Genomic DNA, 22046 nt, shown 5'->3' with positions numbered 1-22046 from the left:
AAGGGAGGGGGGGAAGGAGGACCCCTTGCACTTCATCCTCACTGGCTATCTCTTCTACTGCCGCAGGTTCCTACCTGCACTGTGAGGACCCCTTTTCCCCCCTCCTGTGACCACTGAGTAGCCTGGGGGCAGATCTCTGCACTCTGCAATTCATGGGTCTGGGTGCTGCCCTGGAGCAATCTGCCTAGCACGGGGCTGGTGCTGTTAGTGGAGACAGGGGTTCCCCCAACCTCGGCTGTGCCCTAAGGGTATGGACCCATCACAGATTGCTCCCTCTGCATTAGGGGAGGAGCAGCTGAGCTGGCAGCCCTAGGCCACCCCCCCCTGGATGTGAGAAGGAGGTTGATTCCATCTGCAGGGGTTGTGCCAGGCCCCTGGGGTCCTGCCTGGGCAGCTGCCTTTATGGGAAGGACGGAGGGGTGCATGCTGGGCCCACCTGTGAAGGACCGCCCCCCCGCGCAAGGCACTTGGCAGTGGAGCCATTGGCACTGGTGCATGCTGGGAGCTAGTGTTTCAGCGTGGGGAGGCCCCTACTGCTCCCTATGGGCACTTTACACCTTCCCCTTTAACACGCCTACTTCGCCTTTAAATCCACCTGCTCTTCAGTGCCCGTCCTCTTTAACCCACCCTGGCCGCTTTCTGTCGGCCGAACGCCGGCCCCGCCGCCGCCTTCCCCTTTAAGCGGTCTCCCTGACGCATTGCAGGTGGGAGCCGGCCAATGGGCTCGGGGCAGGCGGGTCACGTGGCCGTGCCAGGCGGGCGGTATTTAAAGGGCTCGGCGCAAAACGCAACGGAAGGCCACTGCTGGGTCCGGGACTCGTTGCGGGCGGAGGGATCTGGGCGGCGCGCCCCGCGCGGAGGGAGCCTGAGACCACGGGGAACTGAGCGGTCGTAGCACCAGCCCCCCGCCGCCGCCGCCGCCGCCATGGCAAGAAGGGGGGCTCGTGGGGGGCTGGGGCGCTGCTGGGGCTCCCTGGCAGCGGGTGGTGGAGCGAGGGGGTGGGGCTGGGGTCTGGGGGTGCCGGGGAGCGTGCGCGGAGAGAGCAGTGGGGGGTCGGGAGCCTGGTCCTGAGTGTTGGGGGGGCGGCAGGTGGCACTGTTGGGGGGAGGGGTCCAGGCCCCAAGACTGGGGCTACTAGGGCCGCTTCCCATTGGCTAGTCGGGAACAAGTAGTTGGGGGGCAGTTGGAGACAGCAGCCATGCTGCGTCTTGCGGGAGATGGGCGGCGTGGGAACTCCAGGGGTGTCTGGGGTGTGGGGCAGAGTCTCTTCCCCTAAGAGATTGGGTGGGAGGGGGGTGAGGCTGTGTTTGGGAGGGAGATGGCCCTGGGGGCAATGGGGTATAGGGCATGGCTGGGGGGAGGGTGTCAGACAGTCAGGGCAGTAACTCTCTGTCTCCTCTTGCAGGCAGACCAGCTGACAGAGGAACAGATCGCAGGTGAGACACCCCTTCATTCTGTTGCCCCAAAATTCTCCTTTCTATGGGGGAACCTGGTGCTTCACAATATGGTCAGGCCCGGGCCCAGGAACCTGTTTGCCCAGGGTGCTGAGGGGAGGGAGGGGACTGCAGGGAGAAGGGACCCTGTGGCAGGCCCCCTGGGTACTGATTCCTCTCCTCTCTCCTGGCAGAATTCAAGGAAGCCTTCTCCCTTTTCGACAAGGATGGGGATGGCACCATTACCACCAAGGAGCTGGGTACCGTCATGAGGTCCCTAGGGCAGAACCCCACCGAGGCAGAGTTGCAGGACATGATCAATGAGGTGGACGCTGATGGTGAGAGGGAACTGTGAGATGGGTGGGGAGAGGGAATACAGCCACTGCACTGGCGGCAGTGGGGGTGCGGGGGGGAGTGATCAGAGCTGGGAGGCAGGACTCCTGTGTTCTGTTCTTAGCTATGAGCTTGGAGAAGTATTTTTCCTTCTCTGTGCCTCAGTTTCCCTTACCATTCTTTGTCTGTTTAGACTATGAGCTCTGGGCTAGGGACTGAGAGAAGGATTTCTAGGCTGTTCAGGGGAATGGAGAGGAGACCGAAAGAGCTGGGTTTGTATAGTTTGGCTAGATGAAGCTTGGAGAGTGGGGGGTGGATCTGATTGTTCTCTGTAAATATAGCAGGGAGGAAACCCCAAGGAGGGTGAAGAGTGAGTTTCTGGAACAACTTCCCAATAGGAGCAAACATTTATATGTTTCTGATTGAGATTTTGACGGGCCTGCCTGCAATAGCAGGGCCTGGACTTGATGACCCAGGAGGCCACTTCTAGCCCTATGTCCCTGTATGATACACCTAATCCCAACCCCTGGTACTATCCCTCCTCTGCGAGTGCTGCTGTTTACTATCCTGCTCACACAGCTGAAGGTCACTCACGGCTGAGCTGAGAATCACCTCATCCTAGGCCTGTCACTTCTGCATCCCAAAGTGATGCAGGCCCCATGGAGAGCTGCCTGTTCCTGTTCCAGTGTGGGGGTTGTACCTGAGTTAAACCCAGGGGGTTGACCTAAGGTTTGTAGGCCAGTCCCCTGCCCAAACTACAGAGCTCTGGGGTTTGTTTCTAGGCTCCCCACATCTCTTCAGAGGGGGTGAAGAGGAATCCCGTCAAGGCAAACCCACCATTCGAGGGAAGGGGGTGTTTCAGTGAATTCCCCAGAGCTCCCTGCCAGTACTTGGGTGTCTGGATTCGTGGGAGGGAGGGTACTGGATGCTGCGGGGGGGAGTGGCTATGCAGGTCACCCAACCCAGTGTCAGTTAGGCCCAGCACTAATGGCCTCTTCCCCTGCCCAAGGGAATGGCACCATTGACTTCCCTGAGTTCCTAACCATGATGGCAAGGAAGATGAAGGATACGGACAGTGAGGAGGAGATCCGTGAGGCCTTCAGGGTGTTTGACAAGGTGAGGCAGGGGGGCTTCATCCCCCTTATCCCTGGTGGCTGGCCCCCCCTTTTCCCCAGGAGCTCCAAAATAGCAGCTGGGGCTAAACTCCTCCCTGCAGGGACAGCTGAGTCCAATACTCCCTCCTGTGTGCATGTGCTTCACAACTGGACACCTCCCCCTGCCACATGGGGTTGGGGGCTGGAGAGTCATTAGCTACCTGAGGTAGGTGGTTGTGTGTGTTGGGGGAGGGGGGGAATGTGGTCTACCTGCTTTCCCCTCCCCAGGGCCTGTGCTGAGGCTGACAGGATGGGGTCCCTGTGGTGCTTGTGCTAACTGGGAGCAGCCCTATGGCCCCCTTGCCTGACATGGTGCCTGCCCCCCCAGGATGGGAATGGGTACATCAGTGCGGCCGAGCTGCGCCACGTCATGACCAATCTGGGTGAGAAGCTGACAGATGAGGAGGTGGATGAGATGATCCGGGAAGCTGACATCGATGGTGATGGACAGGTCAACTATGAAGGTGAGGGGGGCGGGGCAGCTTGCACTGACTGTCCAAAGGGCACAGCTGCTGCTTAGGATAGTACCACTCTGCAGAGGGCACTTGCTCCCTTAAGGACTCTCCAATGTAGTAGGTAGGATGGGTCTGGGAGTCAGGATGCCTGGGTTCTCTTTCCGGGTCTGCTGCTTTCTGCCTCTTGCATTGTGACAGGCATAGCCTGGTGAAGGGGCTTGGAAATGTCACAAATGCTGTTAACTCCAGGGAATGGGAGACTTAGCAGAGCACCTCCAAGTGCAGCCTGGGTGGGGGTGGGGGGGATGGTTTCTGCCTGAGAGAAGGCAGGGGTGGGGTGAATCAGGCTTGTCTCATGCTCTCTGACCCTGTGCTTTTGCTTTGCAGAGTTTGTACAGATGATGACAGCTAAGTAGGCTCTAGTAGGGCATCCCCCTCACCTGTACAGACTGGATGGACTCTTCCTACTGCTGCCACATGTCACTCCTGCCCTGTCCCAGGTGCCATCCTGTCATCAGCAGCTGCTCTCCTTTGAGGACAGTGCATGCTTTCACCTCTTCTGCAATGTGTGCTTGTATGCTGGGCACCACAGGGACAGGAGCCCAGCAGGGCCTATGGCCTGCTTCCCCCAAGTGGTTTGGTGGAGCAGGCCCCTGGCTGCTGGAGGGCTCTGCAAACTGCTTTCCATCTGACAATTCTTCCCCCTCCCTCCCATATTCAGCATCTCACCTGAATGCTCATGGACTGTGGTAGGGCAGCTGACAGTGTCTCTTTGACTGGCCACTGTTGCCTTCCTGGACGTGTCTGCATATGTTGGATATTGTGACTGTTAATTTCTTAACTGCTTAATATTCACCCCCATAATCTCTAATTCCTTTCCTCCCCTCCACCCCAAATCCATATTGGCTTCCAGGGATGCTTCGGTTCCATTCCAGATGATGTAAGGTTTTATTTTCAATAAAGTCTCTGTGTGGTTTCTATTCCAAGTGCTGCCTCAGCATGTTCAGTGCACAACTCCATTGGAGGAGTCCCAGCACCCTGTGGGGCTTGGTGCTATATAGATAAACCAAGCGGGGTGGTGTGAGTCTATGGGCAGAGTCTAGTTGGTGTGGTGTGGGCTAGTTTCACCCTAGGGCAAAGCAGGTACAGCAGCAGCAAAAAGTTACTATGACCTCATGTAAATGTCTGGGTCAGGACTTGAACCTAGGTCTCCCAGAGTCTGTGTAGCTTGAACTCCTGCCAACACTGCTAGTGTATAGTGAAGCTACTATCTAGATAGTCCACTGTTGAGACCCCCTGGCACTACTGAAAAAAAGTCTGACTTGTAAAATATGCTATTTATATACTAAACTAGAACCCTCTTAAACCAGTTCCAGTAATTCTATTCTCAACAGTGCCATAGCTCGATAGAAACTTCAATATACGCTATGCACAGGCCAGCTTCATGGGTTAGTTACTGTAGCAGTGTTAGGCTGCACAGTTGAAGTCCTGCTATGTCACAACAGGCTACTATCCAGCATCAATCACTGTGCTAAAAGACAGCTGCAGCTAGTCCTGCTAACACTGTCTGCAGTAAAACTACACTAGGGAACAGAGTAGCAGCTTTGTTAGTCTGTATCCGCAAAAAGAACAGGAGTACTTGTGGCACTTTAGAGACAAATTTATTAGAGCATAAGCTTTCGTGGGCTACAGCCGAAGGCCACTGTGACAGGTTGGATCACAGAAACCCCCTTGGGAGCTGCCACCCGATGTGCAAAGACTACCTCTGCTCCTGTTTTCCCTGCCAGCTCAGGACTCCAGCACCCTGTCTTGCTGAGCCAGACACTTCCATCTGCTCCAACAGACCCAGGGTCTGAATCCCTTGCCCCAAAGCTGCAAGTTTACCTGAAAACAGCTCACAGAAGTGTGCTTGTCTTTAGCACTCAGATGCCCAACTCCCAATGGGGTCTAAACCCAAATAAATCCAAAGAAGTGGGCTGTAGCCCACGAAAGCTTATGCTCTAATAAATTTGTTAGTCTCTAAGGTGCCACAAGTACTCCTGTTCTTTTTACTAGGGAACAGTTGATTATGCTATGCCTGATGAGAGACAATATCCACTAAGCTGGCCTGGGGACAGTGGGCTAGCACATTCCTCCTTCTCCCCACAGCACAGGTCTTCTCCAAAGGCTTAAGAAGAGTAGGAGGCCTGGGCCTCTCTAGCCCTGTGAATCATGCCCGACTCCAGAACCAGCCCACCATTCACCTACTCTGGACGCCTCGCTCGGGGAGCGCCGCCAGCTGCATTTATACTGACTTCTCTCACCTCATTGGCCACTGTCAGAACCAATGAGAAGCGGCCCCGCCCCACGGAAGTTCTAATAAGAAGGGGTGGCGCGCGCAGAAACGCCTGTGCCGGCGGGCACGTGGCTACGTTCTTAGTTGGGCTGGGCGGCTTCCCATTGCCAAGCAGCGGGGTCCGGAAGCTGCCGCAGCTCGCTCCAGCGCCGCCAGAGGGCTTGAGATGGGCGCTGTTTCCCGTCATACCCAGCAGCAGCCCAAGGAATAGAGCTGCCTGCCCGCCCGCCCGAACCCGCACAGACTCGGTGGCGTCAGAGGAGTTTTATTCTCAAATACAAAATACAGGTGGTTCGCTCAGACAGATGAGAGGCGGCCCCCTGGGCGGAGCTGCAGGAGCTTGGGGTCCCCCCAATCCCACGTCATCCTAAGGACTAGGGCCCCGCCCCTCCCTTCTAAGTGCAGCTGCACGGGGGGGGGCTCGGACAACTGCCCACATCCCGAAATCCTCAGCCCCTGAGTCTTAGCTGCTCCCAAGGGACAGAAACCAGGGAGCTGCGGGGGGATGCTCAGAGCCCCAGCTCCTACCCAACCCCGACTGGGGCGGTGAGTCGGATAGACGGGAGTCGGGAAAGGGCAGCTGCAGGAACAGACACTAGCCAGCCCTCCCCGCACACCTAAAGGGGGGGGGGCGGGGAGAGGAACACAAAAGATGGCAGCACCCAGGAAGTGGGATGAACCCAAGCCCCCTGTTCCCCATTCTGGCCTCTGACTTCCCTAGGGACCTGTCCTCCTTTCCCCCACCCACCACAATCTTTGGAGGAGCCAATTGCACAAACACCCCTTAAAGTGACTGATTCAGCCCCCCCCACCCCCAAATCTAAACTAGTCGTCCCCCCCCCAAGCTTTTTCTGCCCATGCTTCCCCTTCATCTGGCTTGCTCTGAAGGGACGGTCTAGGGATTAATTTGCTTGGGTGGTGGCTTGCTTTAGCCTCACTCCCAGCTGGGGGGGGAGGAGGGGGGCTGTACTCTGAGACCACCCCAAGCATCCACCCCCACATTTTTAGTTTAAAAATAGATAGAAATTTCTGTCTCTTAATAAAAAAAACTCTTCCCTTTCCTTCTCCCCCCACTCCAATCTTATCCAAGGGGTGCAATTCTAGCCCCTCCCTTGCAGGGACTAAATGTGGGGTACTGTTCACCTCCCTCCAATGTGCTCCATTGCTCAATGGGGGTCCTGCCCCATTCCCCTACAGCAGGGGTATCAGATTAGCAATGGCTCTGGGAGATGGGGGAGACATTGATTGGGACATCACCTGGGTCTGGCCCCTTGTGCTGGGGCTCTCCCCCAGCATGCAGCCCTGAGGGGAGCTGGTGCCCTATGGTGCCTGCCTGCCCGCCCACTCTCCCCCCAAAAGAAAAGGATTAAAAGAAATAAAATATAGATCCAGTACACCCCCCCCCCCTTTGGCTGGGCTAAGGTGACCCTACCGGTCTGACCTTCACTTCTCATTCCAGCCCCAGAGCCTGGCTGAAGGGACCTGCCCTCAGATCTTAAGGGGTGGTGGGGCCGGACTCACAGAATCTCCATCCCCTGTAGGGAACAGCTTCCCCTTCCCGTGCAACAGTGGTGGGTGGGGTGGGGTGGGGCAACCCTGAACTGTCGTGGCAGAGATGGACCCTAGTCTGACCTGGAAGCCAAGGGGGGTATGTGTCTTAGAACAGCTCCACAGGCATGTGCATCCACCCCAGAGACACCTCCTTGCCCTATGGCCCCCACACCTGCCCCACAAAACACCACCCATAATCACCCCAGGGCTGCCCCACTTATCTGTCAACCCAAAGACCACCCCCACTTTAGCTCCTGGGGGACTTCACATTTCTGTCACACAGAGACAACCCCTTATGGCCCCCAGACATACACAGGGCAACCTCCAGGTTTAAATCAAAATGAAAAAAACAAAAACAAGATGAATGAAAAAACATGTCCACATGGGGGGGGGGGGAGCAGAATGCCCCCAAAAGAGGCTCATCCCCCCCTAAAAAACCCCAAATGAGATACCCGCCCACATTCTCCCCCACAAGCAACAGAGACAATAAATAGCCCCCCCTCCCTGCCCCACAGGTGCTACGAGGGGGGGTTGTGGCGGCGGCCAGGTGGTTTGGGGCGGGGGGGCCGGGCGGGGAGTGCTGAGGAGGAGCCAGAGGAGGAGGAGGAGGAGGAACTGCGCCGGGCCTCGGCCCCCGTGCTCGACATCTTGAGCTTGCGGCGCTTGGCCAGGGGGGCGTTCTCCACGCTCTTCAGGAAGAAGCCCTCGCGCTTGCCCTTGTTGAAGGCCTGGGGGGCAAGATATTGGGGGTGGGGGATGGGATGAGACCCAGAGATTCACCCCCCAAACTTCTCCCTGCCCTGGTCTGTTCTGTCCCCACCCCCACCCCCATATGGCCTATTCCCCATCCCCACCCAACCTATTCAGATGCTCAACTCTCCCTGCCTGACACTATCCTCCCCCAAAGCCTCAACCCATCCCCCCGCCCCTGCCTAAGAGCCAGTCCCAACATGAGGGAGACTCAGCCAGCCCCCCCGCCCCCAACCAAGGCTGCTTCCTCCTCCACCACCACCCCAGCTCCCTCATGGCCATGCGCCAGACCCTTCCCCCTCACCATGAAGGCGGCGTTGACCCCTGAGCGCACGGCAGGCCCTGAGGACTCCAGGATGTCAGGAGTCATGAGCGGGGTGGAGGAGAGGGCGCTGCCGTCCTGTAGCCATTCGCTGTAGCGCAAAGTCGACATCTTCAGCCGCTTGGAAGGGTCCACGGTCAGCAGCCCTGGGGGTGGGGGAAGGGGAACACACCCATGGGTTAGTGATGGGGGGGGCATGAGCAGGATGGCACTTCACCAGCCCTTCCCCTGGGGGGGAGCAATACCCCAGCCCCACATACTGTCATAGTGATGGCCATATCTGTGACCAGCTGCGATTGCCAGGAGTCCCAAGTTATGGCACAGCTCTTTCTAAGCAAGCACATTTATTCTAAAGGTGAAAGCATTACAGAGAAACCCTATGACAGTTCCTACCTCCTGCTAAAGGCTTCACAGAGAGCACCCACCCTGTCTAACGGGGGCCTCAGCAGGATAAAGTCCTTCCAACCCTTCCCAGGAAGGACTGGGCCCCGCCCCGGCCAGAAGGGTCTGACCGTTTGCTGGATCGCAAAGCAGCTCCGAGTCAGTTTAAACTCAGGCTATTTATCCAAAAGTCTCCTCTTGGTCTGTTGGTCTCTGGAGAATCCCATCTGAACCGGTCTATGCAGCCTCTCCAGGGCGAGGGACCTCTCTGGGGTGAGTGAATTTGCCCCACCCCCGCTATTCTTTGATCCTGGAGGGCTGTGGTTCCCCCTCCCCCATGGAGTTACACAATCCCTGGCCCACAATGATACAGAAACTTAATACAAACCTATTACAGGAAATTGCCATTTCACACATGCCACCTCCCCCACCTCTTGGGAGCGAGGTTTCCCAAGCCCCACAGCACCCCTTCCATTTGAGGTGGAGTGATGGATACACCAGCCCCACAGATTCTCACTCCCCCAACCCTTGGAACAGAGTCCTATATATTGACCCTTTATTTCATGCCCCCCCCCTCACCTCTGACCAGCTCTTTGGCCTCCTCGGAGACCCCCCTCCAGGCCTCGCCCTCCAGTGAGAACTGCCCCTCCTTGATCTTGTGCATGATCTCAGCCGCATGGGTCAGCGCGCCGCCCTCCTGGCTGCTCTGGAAAGGCACCTGTCCGGACAGCATGGTGTACTGGGGGGTGGGGCGAGAGACAGTGGAGTGGGGGTGTTACCAGACAGTCTGGGTGAAGCTGACTCAGGGCAAATATCAGCAAGCTACCCTAAGGGGGTGATCCCCCAGCCCCCCAAATCCCCTCCCCCATGCTGGGTACCCAGCCCTTCCCCTGGGAAGGGGGTGATCCCAGGCACCACCAACCCACATGCGTGGCGCAGAGCTGAGCATTTGCTTTTTCCATTCTAAGGGCTCAGAGAGGAACTGAGATTGTGGAAGTGGCTGAGACACCCCAGTACAGACTTCTGCTTTCAGGCATTTCCCTTCCCCTTGCCCTGGAGTAGCCCCATCGGGCAACACACCCTCACTAATACCCCTCAAGGCCCAACAGCTCTTCAGGACACGGTACTGTTACTCCAGAGTCGGGGTGGGTTTAGGACTTGGCACTAACTGCCCCGGGCTTGGTACACCAGCTCTTAGAGTCAGGTGATTGCGGCAGAACGGCAACTTCTGTTATAAAAAAATCAGTTTCTAGGCATCATGGTTTGGGGGAAAAGCTGGAAAATGAGAGACACCAGCCCTGAGTCTGCAGAGAGCCTGAGCTGATCGCTGGGGGAGAGGAGGAGCTGTCTCAGTGTAACTGACACAGAGATGCCTGCCTGAGTCTGCCAAGAGCCTGAGCCCATCACTCTGAGAGAGGGGAGCTGCCCTGAGTATCCCAATGGGATGTTCAATCCCAGCTTTATCGCTCTGGGGGGCCCTGCCAACCCCACGCTGCAGGGCTGTGGACGTCTCACAGGACCGCCCCTCCCCCCAAGCAAAGGAATTCCTCAGAAAAGCACAGGGGGGGCCTGCTTGCCGTTCCCAGGAGTGGTGGGAGAAGAGGGGGGCCTCCTGACAGCCCCACTCCATGTGTGGACAGGATTATAATTGTGGGCAGAGCCAAAGTCGAGCCTTGGGAGCCTGTTCTTTGACCCTAGTGGGAGGGGAGGATTAACCCTTTATTTCCTCCCCGCATCTCCCACCCTGACCCTGGAGTCAAACGCCAGACAGCAGGACATGCAACAAAGCTGTCAGCACTTCCCCTCCTCCCTGTAGGACTCCATGGGCTGGGGGGTGGGGGGAGCGCCACCGTGTGGTTACATTCTTCAGTCCTGCTGAAATCATTCACCTCTGGGGTGGAGCGCAGAGTGTTTATAAAGCAGCAGCAGGGAGACTGGGACCCTTCCAGAGCCCTGGGATCGTAATGCCCCCTCCCTGTAGGAATATGGGGTGCTTTTGTACTCAATGCTGGCCTCCCCCCTATGCATACCAGGATGACACCGAGGCTCCAGAGGTCGCAGGACTCATCATAGCCCTCGTCGGTGAAGAGCTCAGGGGCGGCATATTGCAGCGTGAAGCAAGGCGTCTGCATGGGCTGTGAGCCTGAGGGGCGCAGGCGGGCAAAGCCGAAGTCAATCACTTTCACTGGGGCACCCTCTGACTCGTCAGCATATAGGATGTTCTGGGGAACAGCGGGAGGATGGAGCCTTGAGCTCCTGGGGCACAGCACCTGCCCCCAGGGCCCGCACCCCAAAACCCCAGCATCCCAATCGCCCAGGCCCCACACCCCTATCCCAAATCTCCCAAGCACCACACCACAAAACCCAAGGCACTGCACCCCAATTCCATGGTCCTCCAGGCCCTGCATCCCAATCCCCCAAGGCCCTGATCCCCCAACATTTTACCCTAGTCATGCACCCAATCTCCTGAGGCCCTGCCCCACAAACCTATTCCCATTCCCCATACCTCAGGTTTGAGGTCCCGGTGCACCACGCCAACGTCGTGCATGAAGCTGACAGCTGACACCAGGCTGCGCATGATCTGACTGGCCTCCGACTCACTGAAATGCTGCTTCTTCTTGATGCGGTCAAAGAGCTCACCCCCCCGCAGCAGCTCCATCACCAGGTACGTGTGGTACTGCCCGGGGAGAAGGGAGGGGGGTCACTGAGCAGAGGGGGATCTCACAACACGGAGACACTGCCCTCACTAAGATGCAGCTGCTTTGGGTGGGGTACAGGGGCTAGTTTCACAGGGATCCCTCGCCCAGCACTGAGATGCATGCAGCCACCTCTGGGGTGGGGCATGGGGGCTGTTGATGCCCGGGGAAGAAGGGGCATGCTAGTCCCAGGGGGTGCTGAGGGGGAGGGGGGTACCTGGTCGTGATGCACCTCGTGTAGTTTGACGATGTTGGGGTGAGACTCACACAGCTGCAAAGCCATCACCTCCCTCTGGGTGTTCACCTCCATCCTGGGGGGAGGGAGATGTTAGCTGAGGCTCCGGAGAACTGCACTGTGGGATGGGGGAAGGGAAGGACGCGGGGGAGGTAGTGGGGGGGGAGAGGAATGGGACAGCAAGGGGGTGGGAGGAGTGGTCAGGGGAAGGGAAATGAGGGAAGGCAGCAGGGGAGGGCACGGGGGGGAGGAGTCTGGTCGCTGAAGGTGAGAATCTGGAGGTGGTGGGAGGGTCCCATAAAGGGTGATGGAGCACAATGGTGAGCCTGGGGGTCAGTGATGGTGGGGGGCAAAGTCTGGAGTGAGGGGGGCCCCACGTAATCCCAGGGATGAGTCTGAGGAGGCACCTGTGGGAGGTCGGGGAAGCACCTGGAGAGTTGTTATAGGAGCAGGAGTGGGGGTGTTCCCATGGGAGCGGGGGGTTGGTTGCCATAGCAGCTGGAGCATGGGGGGGTTGCCGGGGAAGCACCCCCACCTCTTGCTGATGATCTTGACGGCGAATTCGGTGCCACCCTGGCGCTGCTGACATCGGCGACACACCGAGAAGCTGCCCTCACCCAGCGCTGCCTCCTTCAGGTCCATGTCATAGAGCTGGAAGAATGAAGAGTCCTGGGGGAGGAAGGGGGGAGCATCAGCGGTGCTCACTGCTGGGGAGGGATCCCCCTCCCCCACAGGGACCCCCTGATGAGGAATCCCGCTAAGGCCCCTCCCTCACCTATTACCCAGCCACTCCCGCCAAGCCCTGGTCACTCAGGGGGCTCCCCTACCTTCATCATGGCGCTGCGTGCCACGGCAGCACTGCCTGGGCGCTCCCCGCTCAGAGCCAGCTCCAGCACATCTGTGGTGACGGCGTTGTGGTTGAACAGGATGGAGGGAGCGATGAAGGAGTAGCCCTGAAAGAGGGCAGGAGGGAGGGATAAGACTGGGGCGTGGCGGGGAGCCTGCAGACATCTCCATGGCTACAGCACCCAATGGAGACTCCCACCACCCTCCCCCATGGGTCTGGTGGGTGCAGGAGATTCCCCACACACACACCAGAGAGCCCCCCCACTCTTGTAAGTGAGAGCAGGGGATTCAAGAACCAGTGCCCTCTCCCAGGGCACAGAGCTCAGCCACCACACGCACGAGGCTGGCGGGGGGAGGGGATAGCAGGGCAGGGGTCTCACCTGGAAGACGTGGTCCAGGTTGGGGGGGGGGGTGCTGACAGGTGAGCACACGAGAGGGCGGGTGTTGGCTTGGGGGAACCTCAGCGGGGGGCTCACCTGGAAGACGTGGTCCAGGTTGTGGGGAGGCTCCAGTGGAAAAGTACACCCGAAGGGGGGGTTGGGGGAACCTCGAGGGGGGTCTCACTGGGAAGATGCAGTCCAGGTTGGGAGGGTTCCAACAGGCGAGTGCACAGGAAGCTGGGTGTTGCTGGAGGACCCCAGCCGGAGGGGGTGGGGGGGGAGAGTCTCTCACCTGGAAGACGCGGTCCAGGTTGGGGGGAGTCCCAGCGGGCGAGTACACAGGCTCCAGGCGGGTGAACTCCTCGGCAAAGTTGCGCACGTCCAGCTCACTGCGGACGATGGGTTTGAACGGAGCCTTCACCCGCCGCGCGGCCAATTCCACCCAGTCCAGGCCCTAGGGGAACACGAGGGTCAGCGTGTGGGGGAGGTGAGTGGGAAAGAGGTCTAATGCGCGGAAGGGTCCAGCACAGGGCCAGAGCCTAGCCGGGGAGGGAGGAGCGGGGGGCACTGGGTCTCACTCCCCCAAGGCCACCTCTAAGATTTGGGGCACTGGCCATGCCCGCGGTGAGCTGTGTGTGTGGGGAGTGGGCCTGCCCAGGCTGGGGGGGAAGAGCATTGCTGGGGGGGCTGCATGTTGTGGGGGGAGACCTGCCAGGGGGTACTGGAGGGCACCTTGGCTGGGGTGCACACGAGGCTCTTTCCCAGGTATGTGAGGGCTGTGTGGGGATCCCTGGCCAACATAAGGGATGGGGGGGACGTGGCCAGGGGGCCCTGGTGACAGGGGCAGTAGGTGAGGGGGCTGTATGTGGGGCCTCTCCTGGGGCAAGGGGGTAAACGTGAGAGGGTCCCTGCATGGAATGTAGGAGCTGTGGGGAGGAGGCCAGGATCCCTACCTGAGGGGGCTGCACTGGGGGACCCTGCTGGGAAAGGGAGTTGTGCCCAGGCTGTGGGGAGCCATGCTGAGGGTCTCGAGCCAGTGGGCTGTGGCCAGGGTGGGGGTGTCCCTCTCCCCCCTACCCCCTCACCTTGAAGAAGGGGTGCTCCTTGATGTCCTGCGCCCCATTGGGCCCCGAGCCCAGGCGTTTCTTGGGGTCCTTGCACAGTAGCTTCTGCAGCAGGTCGCGGGCCACGGGGCCAATCACAGTTGGGAACGGGGGCTGGCACTTGAGGATGCGTCTGTGGCACAGACGGCTCCATTACCCAGTGGCCCCTGCCAATCCCCCACCCCGCCCCCCATTACTCAGCAGCCCCTGCCAATCCCCCTCTCCCCCCATTACCCAGCAGTCTCTGCCAATCCCCCTCTCCCCCCATTACCCAGCAGTCTCTGCCAATCCCCCCTCCCCATTACCCAACTGCCCCTGCCAATCCCCACCTTGCTGTTACCCAGCAGTCCCTGCCAATCCCCCCACCATGCCCCCCATTACCCAACTGCCCCGCCAGTACCCCTCCCCACCCCCCATTACCCAGCTGCCCCTGCCAATCCCCCCTCCCCACCCCCTGTTACCCAGCTGCCCCTGCCAATCCCCCTCCCCACCCCCTGTTACCCAGCAGCCTCTCCAGTCCCCCCTCCCCATTACCCTACTGGCTCCTGCCGATCCCCCTCCCTGCCCACCGTTACCCAGCAGCCCCCTCACCTGGACACTTCGGCCTGCGTGTTCTTCTCCCCCTCCAGTGTAAAGGGCGAAGCCCCCGTCAGCAGCTCAAACATCAGGATCCCCAGGCTCCACCAGTCGACAGACTGTGGAGAAGAGGGGGGGTGATGAGCCACAAACCCCCCAAGACTGACGCCACCTCCCAGTGCCAGGGAGGGGGCAGTGAAACTGGAACGACACCCTCCCCCCAGCGGACAGCCCCCCCCCCCCCCCCCGACACTGCTGCTGGGGTGGGAGTGACAAGCTGACACCGCCCTGCCAGTCAGCCCCCCATTTGCCTGCCATACCCAGCTTCCCCCCTTCTCACTTCACCCCCTCCTGCTTCCTCACTGCTCTTTGCCACTCCCGCCAACCTTACTGTGCCCCCCCAGCCATGCCTTTCCCCCGCTCCCCCCACTCCTCTCATCTTGCCATGCCCCCCCACTTCTCCCACCCTCTTCTCCTCCATCACTATGCCCCCTATGGAACCCTTGGTTCCCTTGCCATACCCCTCCCTCCCCACCACGCCCTCCCATTCATTACGCCCTGCCCCACCGCCCCCGCTCACCTTCCCATGCCCTGACTTGCTGCGGATGATCTCGGGGGCCATGTACTCGATGGTGCCGCAGAAGGAGAAGGTGCGATCTTTCTGTGGGGGAGGGGTGAGAAGAATGGGGGGGGGAGTCAGTGCCAGGGTCCCAGCTATGGAGCCCCCACAAGGAAGAGGGGCTGCACCTCTCCCCAGGCCCCAAACACCAATGACCGGGGGAGGGGGCAGAGCAAAGAGACACCCCCTTGGGAAGCAAAGAGACTCTCCCCCGCTTTTCATCAGGAAGATGGGAGAGGGGCAGAGTGAGGGCAGGGAGATCCTTGTAGGGAGGGGCAAATTCCTAGAGGCGGAATGCGGGGGGTTTCCAGGGGAAGGATATTGGGGGATCCCCAGGGGACAGGGTGAGGGGATGGGGCAGGATATTGAGGTGCCCAGGGGAGGTTATGGGGGATCATCGGGGGCAGGGTGGGGGTGTCTGACCTCCTCGGTGAGGAACTCCTTGCTGAGGCCGAAGTCAGTGAGCACCACGTGCCCTTCGCTGTCCAGCAGGATGTTCTCCAGCTTCACATCCCGATAGATGATGCCCAGCTGCAGATGACACAACTTCAGAACGGGCATTCCCCAAAGCCTGCATCCCCCAGGTCCACCCACAACATGGCTCCTCAGTGCCCCTCCAACCTGGAGTGCCATCCTCCAAGAACCCCTACAGGACAGCACCCCCATTGCCCCTGTCGCACGGCCCAAGAGCCCCCCAGGAACCCCTGCAGGACAGCAACCCCCAGAACCTATGGCACAGAGGGAGAACCCCCCAGGAACCCCTGCAGGACAGCACCCCATAGCCCCCGTGGCACCGAGAGGCCCCCCAGGAACCCCTACAGGACAGCATCCCCATCGCCCCTGCGGCATGGCCCTAGAGTCTCCCAGGAACTCCTACAGGACAGCATCCCCACAGCCCCTGCGGTACAGCCTGAGAGCCCCCCAGGAACCCCTACAGGACAGCATCCCTATAGCCCCTGCGGTACAGCCCGAGAGCCCCCCAGGAACCCCTACAGGACAGCACCCCCATAACCCCTGCGGCATGGCCCCCAAGAGCCCTACAGGAACCCCTACAGGACAGCATCCCCATCGCCCCTGCAGCAAAGCCCAAGAGCCCCCAAGGAACCCCTACAGGACAGCACCCCCATAACCCCTGCGGCATGGCCCCCAAGAGCCCTACAGGAACCCCTACAGGACAGCACCCTCATAGGCCCTGAGGCAAAGCCCAAGAGCTCCCCAGGAACCCCTACAGGACAGCATCCCCATAAACCCTGTAGCATGGCCCCCGGGAACCCCTACAGGACAGCACCCCCACAGACCCTGCAGCACAGACCAACAGCCCCCCAGGAACTCCTACAGGACAGCACCCCCATAGGCCCTGCGGCATGGCCCAAGAGCCCCCCAGGAACCCCTGCAGGACAGCACCCCCATAGCCCCTGTGGCATGGCCCGAGAGCCCACCAGGAACCCCTACAGGACAGCACCTCCACAGCCCCTGTGGCACGGCCCAAGAGCCTCATAGGAATCCCTACAGGACAGCACCCCCATAACCCCTGCGGCATGGCCCAAGAGCCTCCTAGGAACTCCCTACAGGACAGCACCCCCACAGCCCCTGCAGCACGGACCAAGAGCCCCCTAGGAACTCCCTATAGGACAGCACCCCCGTATTCCCTGTGGCATGGCCCCTCAGAGCCCCTCCATAGCATAAAAGTCTACCTGGTCTTTGGAGTATCCTCTCCAGATATTTCCCATCCCCCCAGAACATGCACCCCTGGAAAGCAGAGCTCCCCCTGCTCCACCCCCTAGGCACAGCCCCCCACCTTGTGCAGATGCTCCAGTGCCAGCACGATCTCCCCGGCGTAGATCCGCACCTCCTCCTCCTTGAAATGATCGCGCTGGTACAGATGGGTGAAGAGCTCCCCACCACTCACGTAGTCTGCAGGGCGGGGGGTGGGGGACGACAGGGAGTGAGAACCCAACGCCCCCAGCCAGTCCCCTCCCCACCCCCAGCCCCTCTCAGCTTGGTCTGGATTCTCTCACACCCCATGGCACAGGAGGGTGCTGTATGCCTCCCCTATCGCTCCACCCTCACTGCCTCTCCCCCAGGAAAACTTGAGGGGGATGTTAAAAGGCAAATTTTCCCCAAAAGCCTGTTTCTGGAATAAATGTTTTATTTTTTATCAAAAAAACAAATGATGCACCATACATCTCCCATGATGCACCATAGTCCTGTCCCTCTCCCGCCACCCGGTGGTAGTGTCATGAATCCCTGGCTGTGGTGCATCCTGGGAGATGTTGTTTGCGTGCCTCACACACTCATTCTAATCTGTAAGCCAAGTTCCCTGGTTGAACCACATCTCCCACAATGCACCACAGCCTCCCCTTGCTGTCTGGCTTGAGCTCCTCATGGGAGCTGTAAATCAGCTACCTCACCCCCCCCCCCATTCTCCTCTATCGACTAAGCTCCCTGGCCAGACTACACCTCCCATAATGCATCATAGTTCCCCCCCCCCCCCGTTGGAGACACTAGATGGTGTGTCAGAAGCCCATGGCCTGGTGCACCATGGGAAATGTAGTCCGACCAGGGTGCACAGTACATAAAGGATAGGAGTGCGAGGTATCTGAACTACAACTCCCATCAAACATGGCAGCAGTACTTCTCTATCATAATAGTTCCGTTTTTTAATTCCTGCTGAAAAACTTGAAAAGTTTCCCCTGGAAAAGTTAGGCAAAAATCATTTCACCCTCTGTTTACATAAGAACATAAGAACAGCCATAATGGGTCAGACCAAAGGTCCATCAAGTCCAGTATCCTGTCCTCTGACGGTAGCCAATGCCAGGTGCCCCAAAGGGAATGAACAGACAGGTTATCATCAAGTGATCCATCCCCTGTCACCCAATCCCAGTTTTTGGCAAACAGAGGCTAGGGACACCATTTCTGCCCATCCTGGCTAATAGCCATTGATGGACCTATCTTCCATGAATCTATCTAGCTCCCTTTTGAACCCCATTATAGTATTGGCCTTCACAACACCCTCTGGCAAGGAGTTCCAGAGGTTGACAGTGCATTGTGTGAAAAAAAACTTTCTTGTGTTTGTTTTAAACCTGCTACCTATTAATTTCATTTGGTGGCCCCTTGTTCTTGTATTATGTTTTCATCAAATATTGCTGTGGAAAACAACACTGGTCTTTCTCCAGCTCCACCTACTGCCACACCCTAGGGTCTCCCTGCTCCCCCACCTGCTGGGTCCCATTGTCCTACCCTACCCATTCCCTTGGATCCACTCTGCACCTGGCATCTGCCACACCCCATCCCCTGGGTCCCAGTGTCCCACCCTCCCCTGCCCCCTCAAGGGTTCCCCCATACCCAGGATGAGGTGCAGCTTGGAGCCAGTCTGGAAGGCATAGTGCAGGGTCACTAGAAAGGGCGATGCCCGCACATGCTCCAGCACGGTCCGCTCAGTGCGTGTGTGCTCTGTGGTCTTGGCCTTCTGCACAATGGCCGCCTTGCGCAGCACTTTCATGGCATACAGCTTCCCCACGTCATGGCCTGTCATCTTGCGCACCAGGAACACTTTTCCGTAGGCTGGGGGATACAGAGGGGTATCAGAGGCGGCCCAGAGGGGGACATCAGGAGGATCCCAGGGGACTGGGGAGACGATGGAACTCAGGAAAGTGGGGATGGGAGCAGCAGGCTCAGGGAGGAAGGGGACCTTCCTATAGGCTGGGGAGAGAGGGGATTGATGGGCAGCGCGCTATCCCATTGGGAGGAGGAATGGGGGCACAGCCCCCAGTGACCCCTGTGCACCTCCAGTGCCCCTCCCCATGGCACAGCTCCCTGTGTCCCCCACTCACCTCCAGTCCCCAGCACCTTGAGCAGTTCAAAGTTCTCCATGCCAACTTTCTCTTCATGGCCAGTCAGGTTTGCTACCATAGAGACAAGGTTATGAGGATGGGGGTCAAAGCCAGCCTGGGGCCCAGTGCCACCCCTCCCCACCTGCTCACCATAAACCTTGCCCTTCACCTCCTCCTACATTGTCCCACCCCATGGGCCCACACACCTCACCCCCTCATCCCATGCCACAGGCCCATACCCCCTGCCTTGTCCCCCCACCTCATCCCAAACCCCCACCTATGAGCCCATGCCCCCTGCCTCACCCCCCTCCAACACACACCCAGCTCAGGCCCATCCCTCCACCTCCCACTCCAGCCTCATCCCATCCCCCCACTAAATGTCCCCGCCTTACCCCCCCATCCTGCTGCACCTCAGTCCCCACCCCCTGCCTCAGCCTCTCCCCCAGGGATGGGTGGGGTCAGGGTGCAGCAAGGAGGAGCCCCCATTTCCTGCCAGTGACTCACAGCAGCTTTGGTGCCAAGGGGATGGGCGGGCCCAGACCCAACAACTCCCATCCCCACAGACACCCTGGGACCAAGCCAGGGTGGGGGGAATTGGGCGGATCACCCCTCCATTTCCAGGTGGGGACACTGACTCATCCCCCCACATCCCTGTGGTGCTGCCTAGTGGGGATCCTGAATGCTGCTTTCCTCTTCCCCAAAGGGGGTTCCCAGGATCAAGGGGGCACCTGGGTCTGGTGGCAAATGTGGGGGTTGGAGGTATGAAGTGCCCAGAGAGACATCTCCTTCAGCCCATGGGAATGGCAAGGTGAAGGGCACCCCACAACCTCCTGTGAAGGGGGGCACAGAGTTCAGGGTGCAGTGGGGAAATGGGGAGCCTGCAGCTGGGAGGGGCTTGGGGTGAGATCACCTGCTTAACAACCCCCTCCCCCACCAACTCTGGCCAGATCTCCCTACATCCCCCCCCCACCATACCTCCCCCCCCCCAGGTTCCCCACAGGGCTGCGGGTGCACTACCTTGCCCCTCCAAGCTCTTGGCAGCTACAAGGAGGCTTCTGCCTCCTCCCCTCAACTCCTCACATGTCCTGGCAGGTTCCAATCCACCCATGAGACCCTTCTCAGCTGGCACCCAATGGCAGATACCAGGATGGCTACCTGGCACCGCCCCTCTTGCTCTCTCCTCCACTGCAAAGGCTCCAGGACTCTGGATGGGAGGCTACCCCAGCCGAGAGTGGTGAGTGCCCCCTGCCCATCCCCCACCCACTCGGGACAAGGGCTTCCCTTGGGTTTAAACAGGCATCACCCCGGGGCTGCCATGCAAGGGACCCTAGTGCCCAGGCAGGCAGTGTGAGCTTTCTTGCAGCAGGACCTAGCTCAGGGCATGTTAGGCATGAGTCTGGCACCAGTGGTGGATGAGAGCCCAGTGCCCAGCTTTGGTTGGGTGGGTCAGCCTGCCCTCCATGCAGCCCCTACCCCATTGCCTATGTCACACACCCCTGGCTAGCATCCATCCTCCCACGCAGGCCCTACCCCAAGCCCAGGTAGTACCCTGCCTCATTGCCCATGTCCCTGGCCACTCCCACTCCCCCAGCAGGCTGTGTCTCATACGCCTCCAGCTCTCGTGCGCCCTCCAAGCTGCCAGTCCCTGGGGAAGTGGGTGCAGTGACTAATCCCCACCCCCGCTCCCCTGTTGCTGCTGCCCACCCACGGGGCTGAGCCTGCACTGATGGAGGCGGGGGCGATAGGGCTGTAGGGAGAAGAGGGGCAGGGCCACCTTCTCCCCCCCCCCCCCCCGCATGGTTCTACACTTCCTCTCCCCCAATAGCCACCCTTCTTCCACACCACTGCCACTAGGGGCCCTGCACCAGGAAAGTCCCAGGGGACATGCACAGTTCAAACCAGTGGCCCCAGGTGCCCTGGCACTGCACCCGCCACCCCCTCTTCCCTGCACCCCAGCACTGCACCCGCCACCCCCTCCTACTCCCTGTACTCTGGCACTGAACCCTCCTCCCTACACCCCTGAACTGCACCCGCCACCCCCTCCTACTACCTTCACCCCGGCACTGCACCCACCACCCCCTCCTACTCCCTGCACCGCACCCGCAACCCCCTCCCTGCACCCACCACCCCATCCTCCTCCCTGTACCCTGTCACTGCACCCCAGAACTGCACCCGAATCCCCTCCTCCCTGCACTGCACCCGCCGCCACCCCCCCTCCTCCCTGCACCCGTCTCCCCCTCCTCCCTGCACCCCGGCACTGCACCCGACTCCCTGCACCCTAGAACTGCACCCGCCACCCCCTCCTTCTCCCTGCACCCCGGCACTGCACCCGACTTCCCCGCCTCCCTGCACCCGCCACTGCACCCGACTCCCTGCACCCCGGAACTGCAGCACCCCCCTCTTCTTCCGCTGCTCCCGGGACCTGCCCCCCCTTCCCCCGAGCCCAGGAACGGCCCCTAACCTGCGCACCAAGCCCTCCAGGCCCCCCACACCCCGGCATGGTGCCTCCCTCCCTCCCGGCCCCTGCGCCCCGCCGGGCCCGCTCCCCGCCCAGTACCGTCCGTGAGCGGCAGCTCCACCGTCTCCTCCTCTGCCCCGTCCCCCATGGCCGCGCCGGGCCGGGATCTGCTCGGCTCGGCTCGGTTACATGGCCCGGGCCCGGCGCTTCCTGGTGCCGCCGCCGCCGCCTCCGGGCCTGACTCAGGCGGCAGGAATGTGACAGCGAGCGGGGAGCGGAGCGGAGCGCAGGGACCGCCCCGGGGAGGGACCGACAGACCCCCCGCGCCCCCGGGGGCCCCACGGTCCCGCACCCCCGCCCGGGGAAGGAACAGACGGAACCCCCCCCCCGGACCCCTGTGGACCCCTCGCACGCCATAGGACACCTCCCCCCCCATCCACACCACTCAGGAACCCCCCGGATCCCACCCCAGGGAGGGACCGACAGACCCCCTGCACCCCCATAGGAATCCTGCATCCGCACCCCAGACAGGGACCAACAGACCCCACCAGGTCCCTCACCCCAGACAGATCACCCCACAGATGA

The 22046-nt window shown here is 60.1% G+C and overlaps 2 protein-coding genes across 2 annotated transcripts; one reads left to right on the top strand and one right to left on the bottom strand.

Annotated features, from left to right (window-relative positions):
• The first annotated feature begins 824 nt into the window (after positions 1-824).
• Positions 825-4362, top strand: LOC135881638 (calmodulin-1). The gene is made up of 6 exons (XM_065408299.1): positions 825-928; positions 1407-1437; positions 1629-1772; positions 2777-2883; positions 3250-3385; positions 3764-4362. Exons 1-6 carry the CDS (start codon positions 926-928, stop codon positions 3790-3792), a joined length of 450 nt encoding a protein of 149 aa, XP_065264371.1. The 5' UTR covers positions 825-925; the 3' UTR covers positions 3793-4362.
• Positions 4363-7780: 3418 nt separating this feature from the next.
• On the bottom strand, positions 7781-21609 carry RPS6KA4 (ribosomal protein S6 kinase A4). Its single transcript, XM_065408154.1, has 17 exons — positions 21561-21609; positions 19004-19075; positions 18516-18734; positions 16969-17084; positions 15594-15701; positions 15132-15212; positions 14567-14670; positions 13958-14108; positions 13165-13326; positions 12474-12599; positions 12182-12315; positions 11629-11722; positions 11222-11392; positions 10746-10937; positions 9295-9454; positions 8317-8480; positions 7781-7990 (listed from the first exon to the last, which is right to left on the bottom strand). Exons 1-17 carry the CDS (start codon positions 21607-21609, stop codon positions 7781-7783), a joined length of 2313 nt encoding a protein of 770 aa, XP_065264226.1.
• Positions 21610-22046: the final 437 nt, after the last annotated feature.

Source organism: Emys orbicularis, chromosome 7, assembly GCF_028017835.1.
Source record: "Emys orbicularis isolate rEmyOrb1 chromosome 7, rEmyOrb1.hap1, whole genome shotgun sequence".
NCBI classification, from domain to species: Eukaryota; Metazoa; Chordata; order Testudines; family Emydidae; genus Emys; species Emys orbicularis.
The sequence above is the reverse complement of the archived record's forward strand: the minus strand, read 5'-3'. Positions and strand labels throughout refer to the sequence as shown.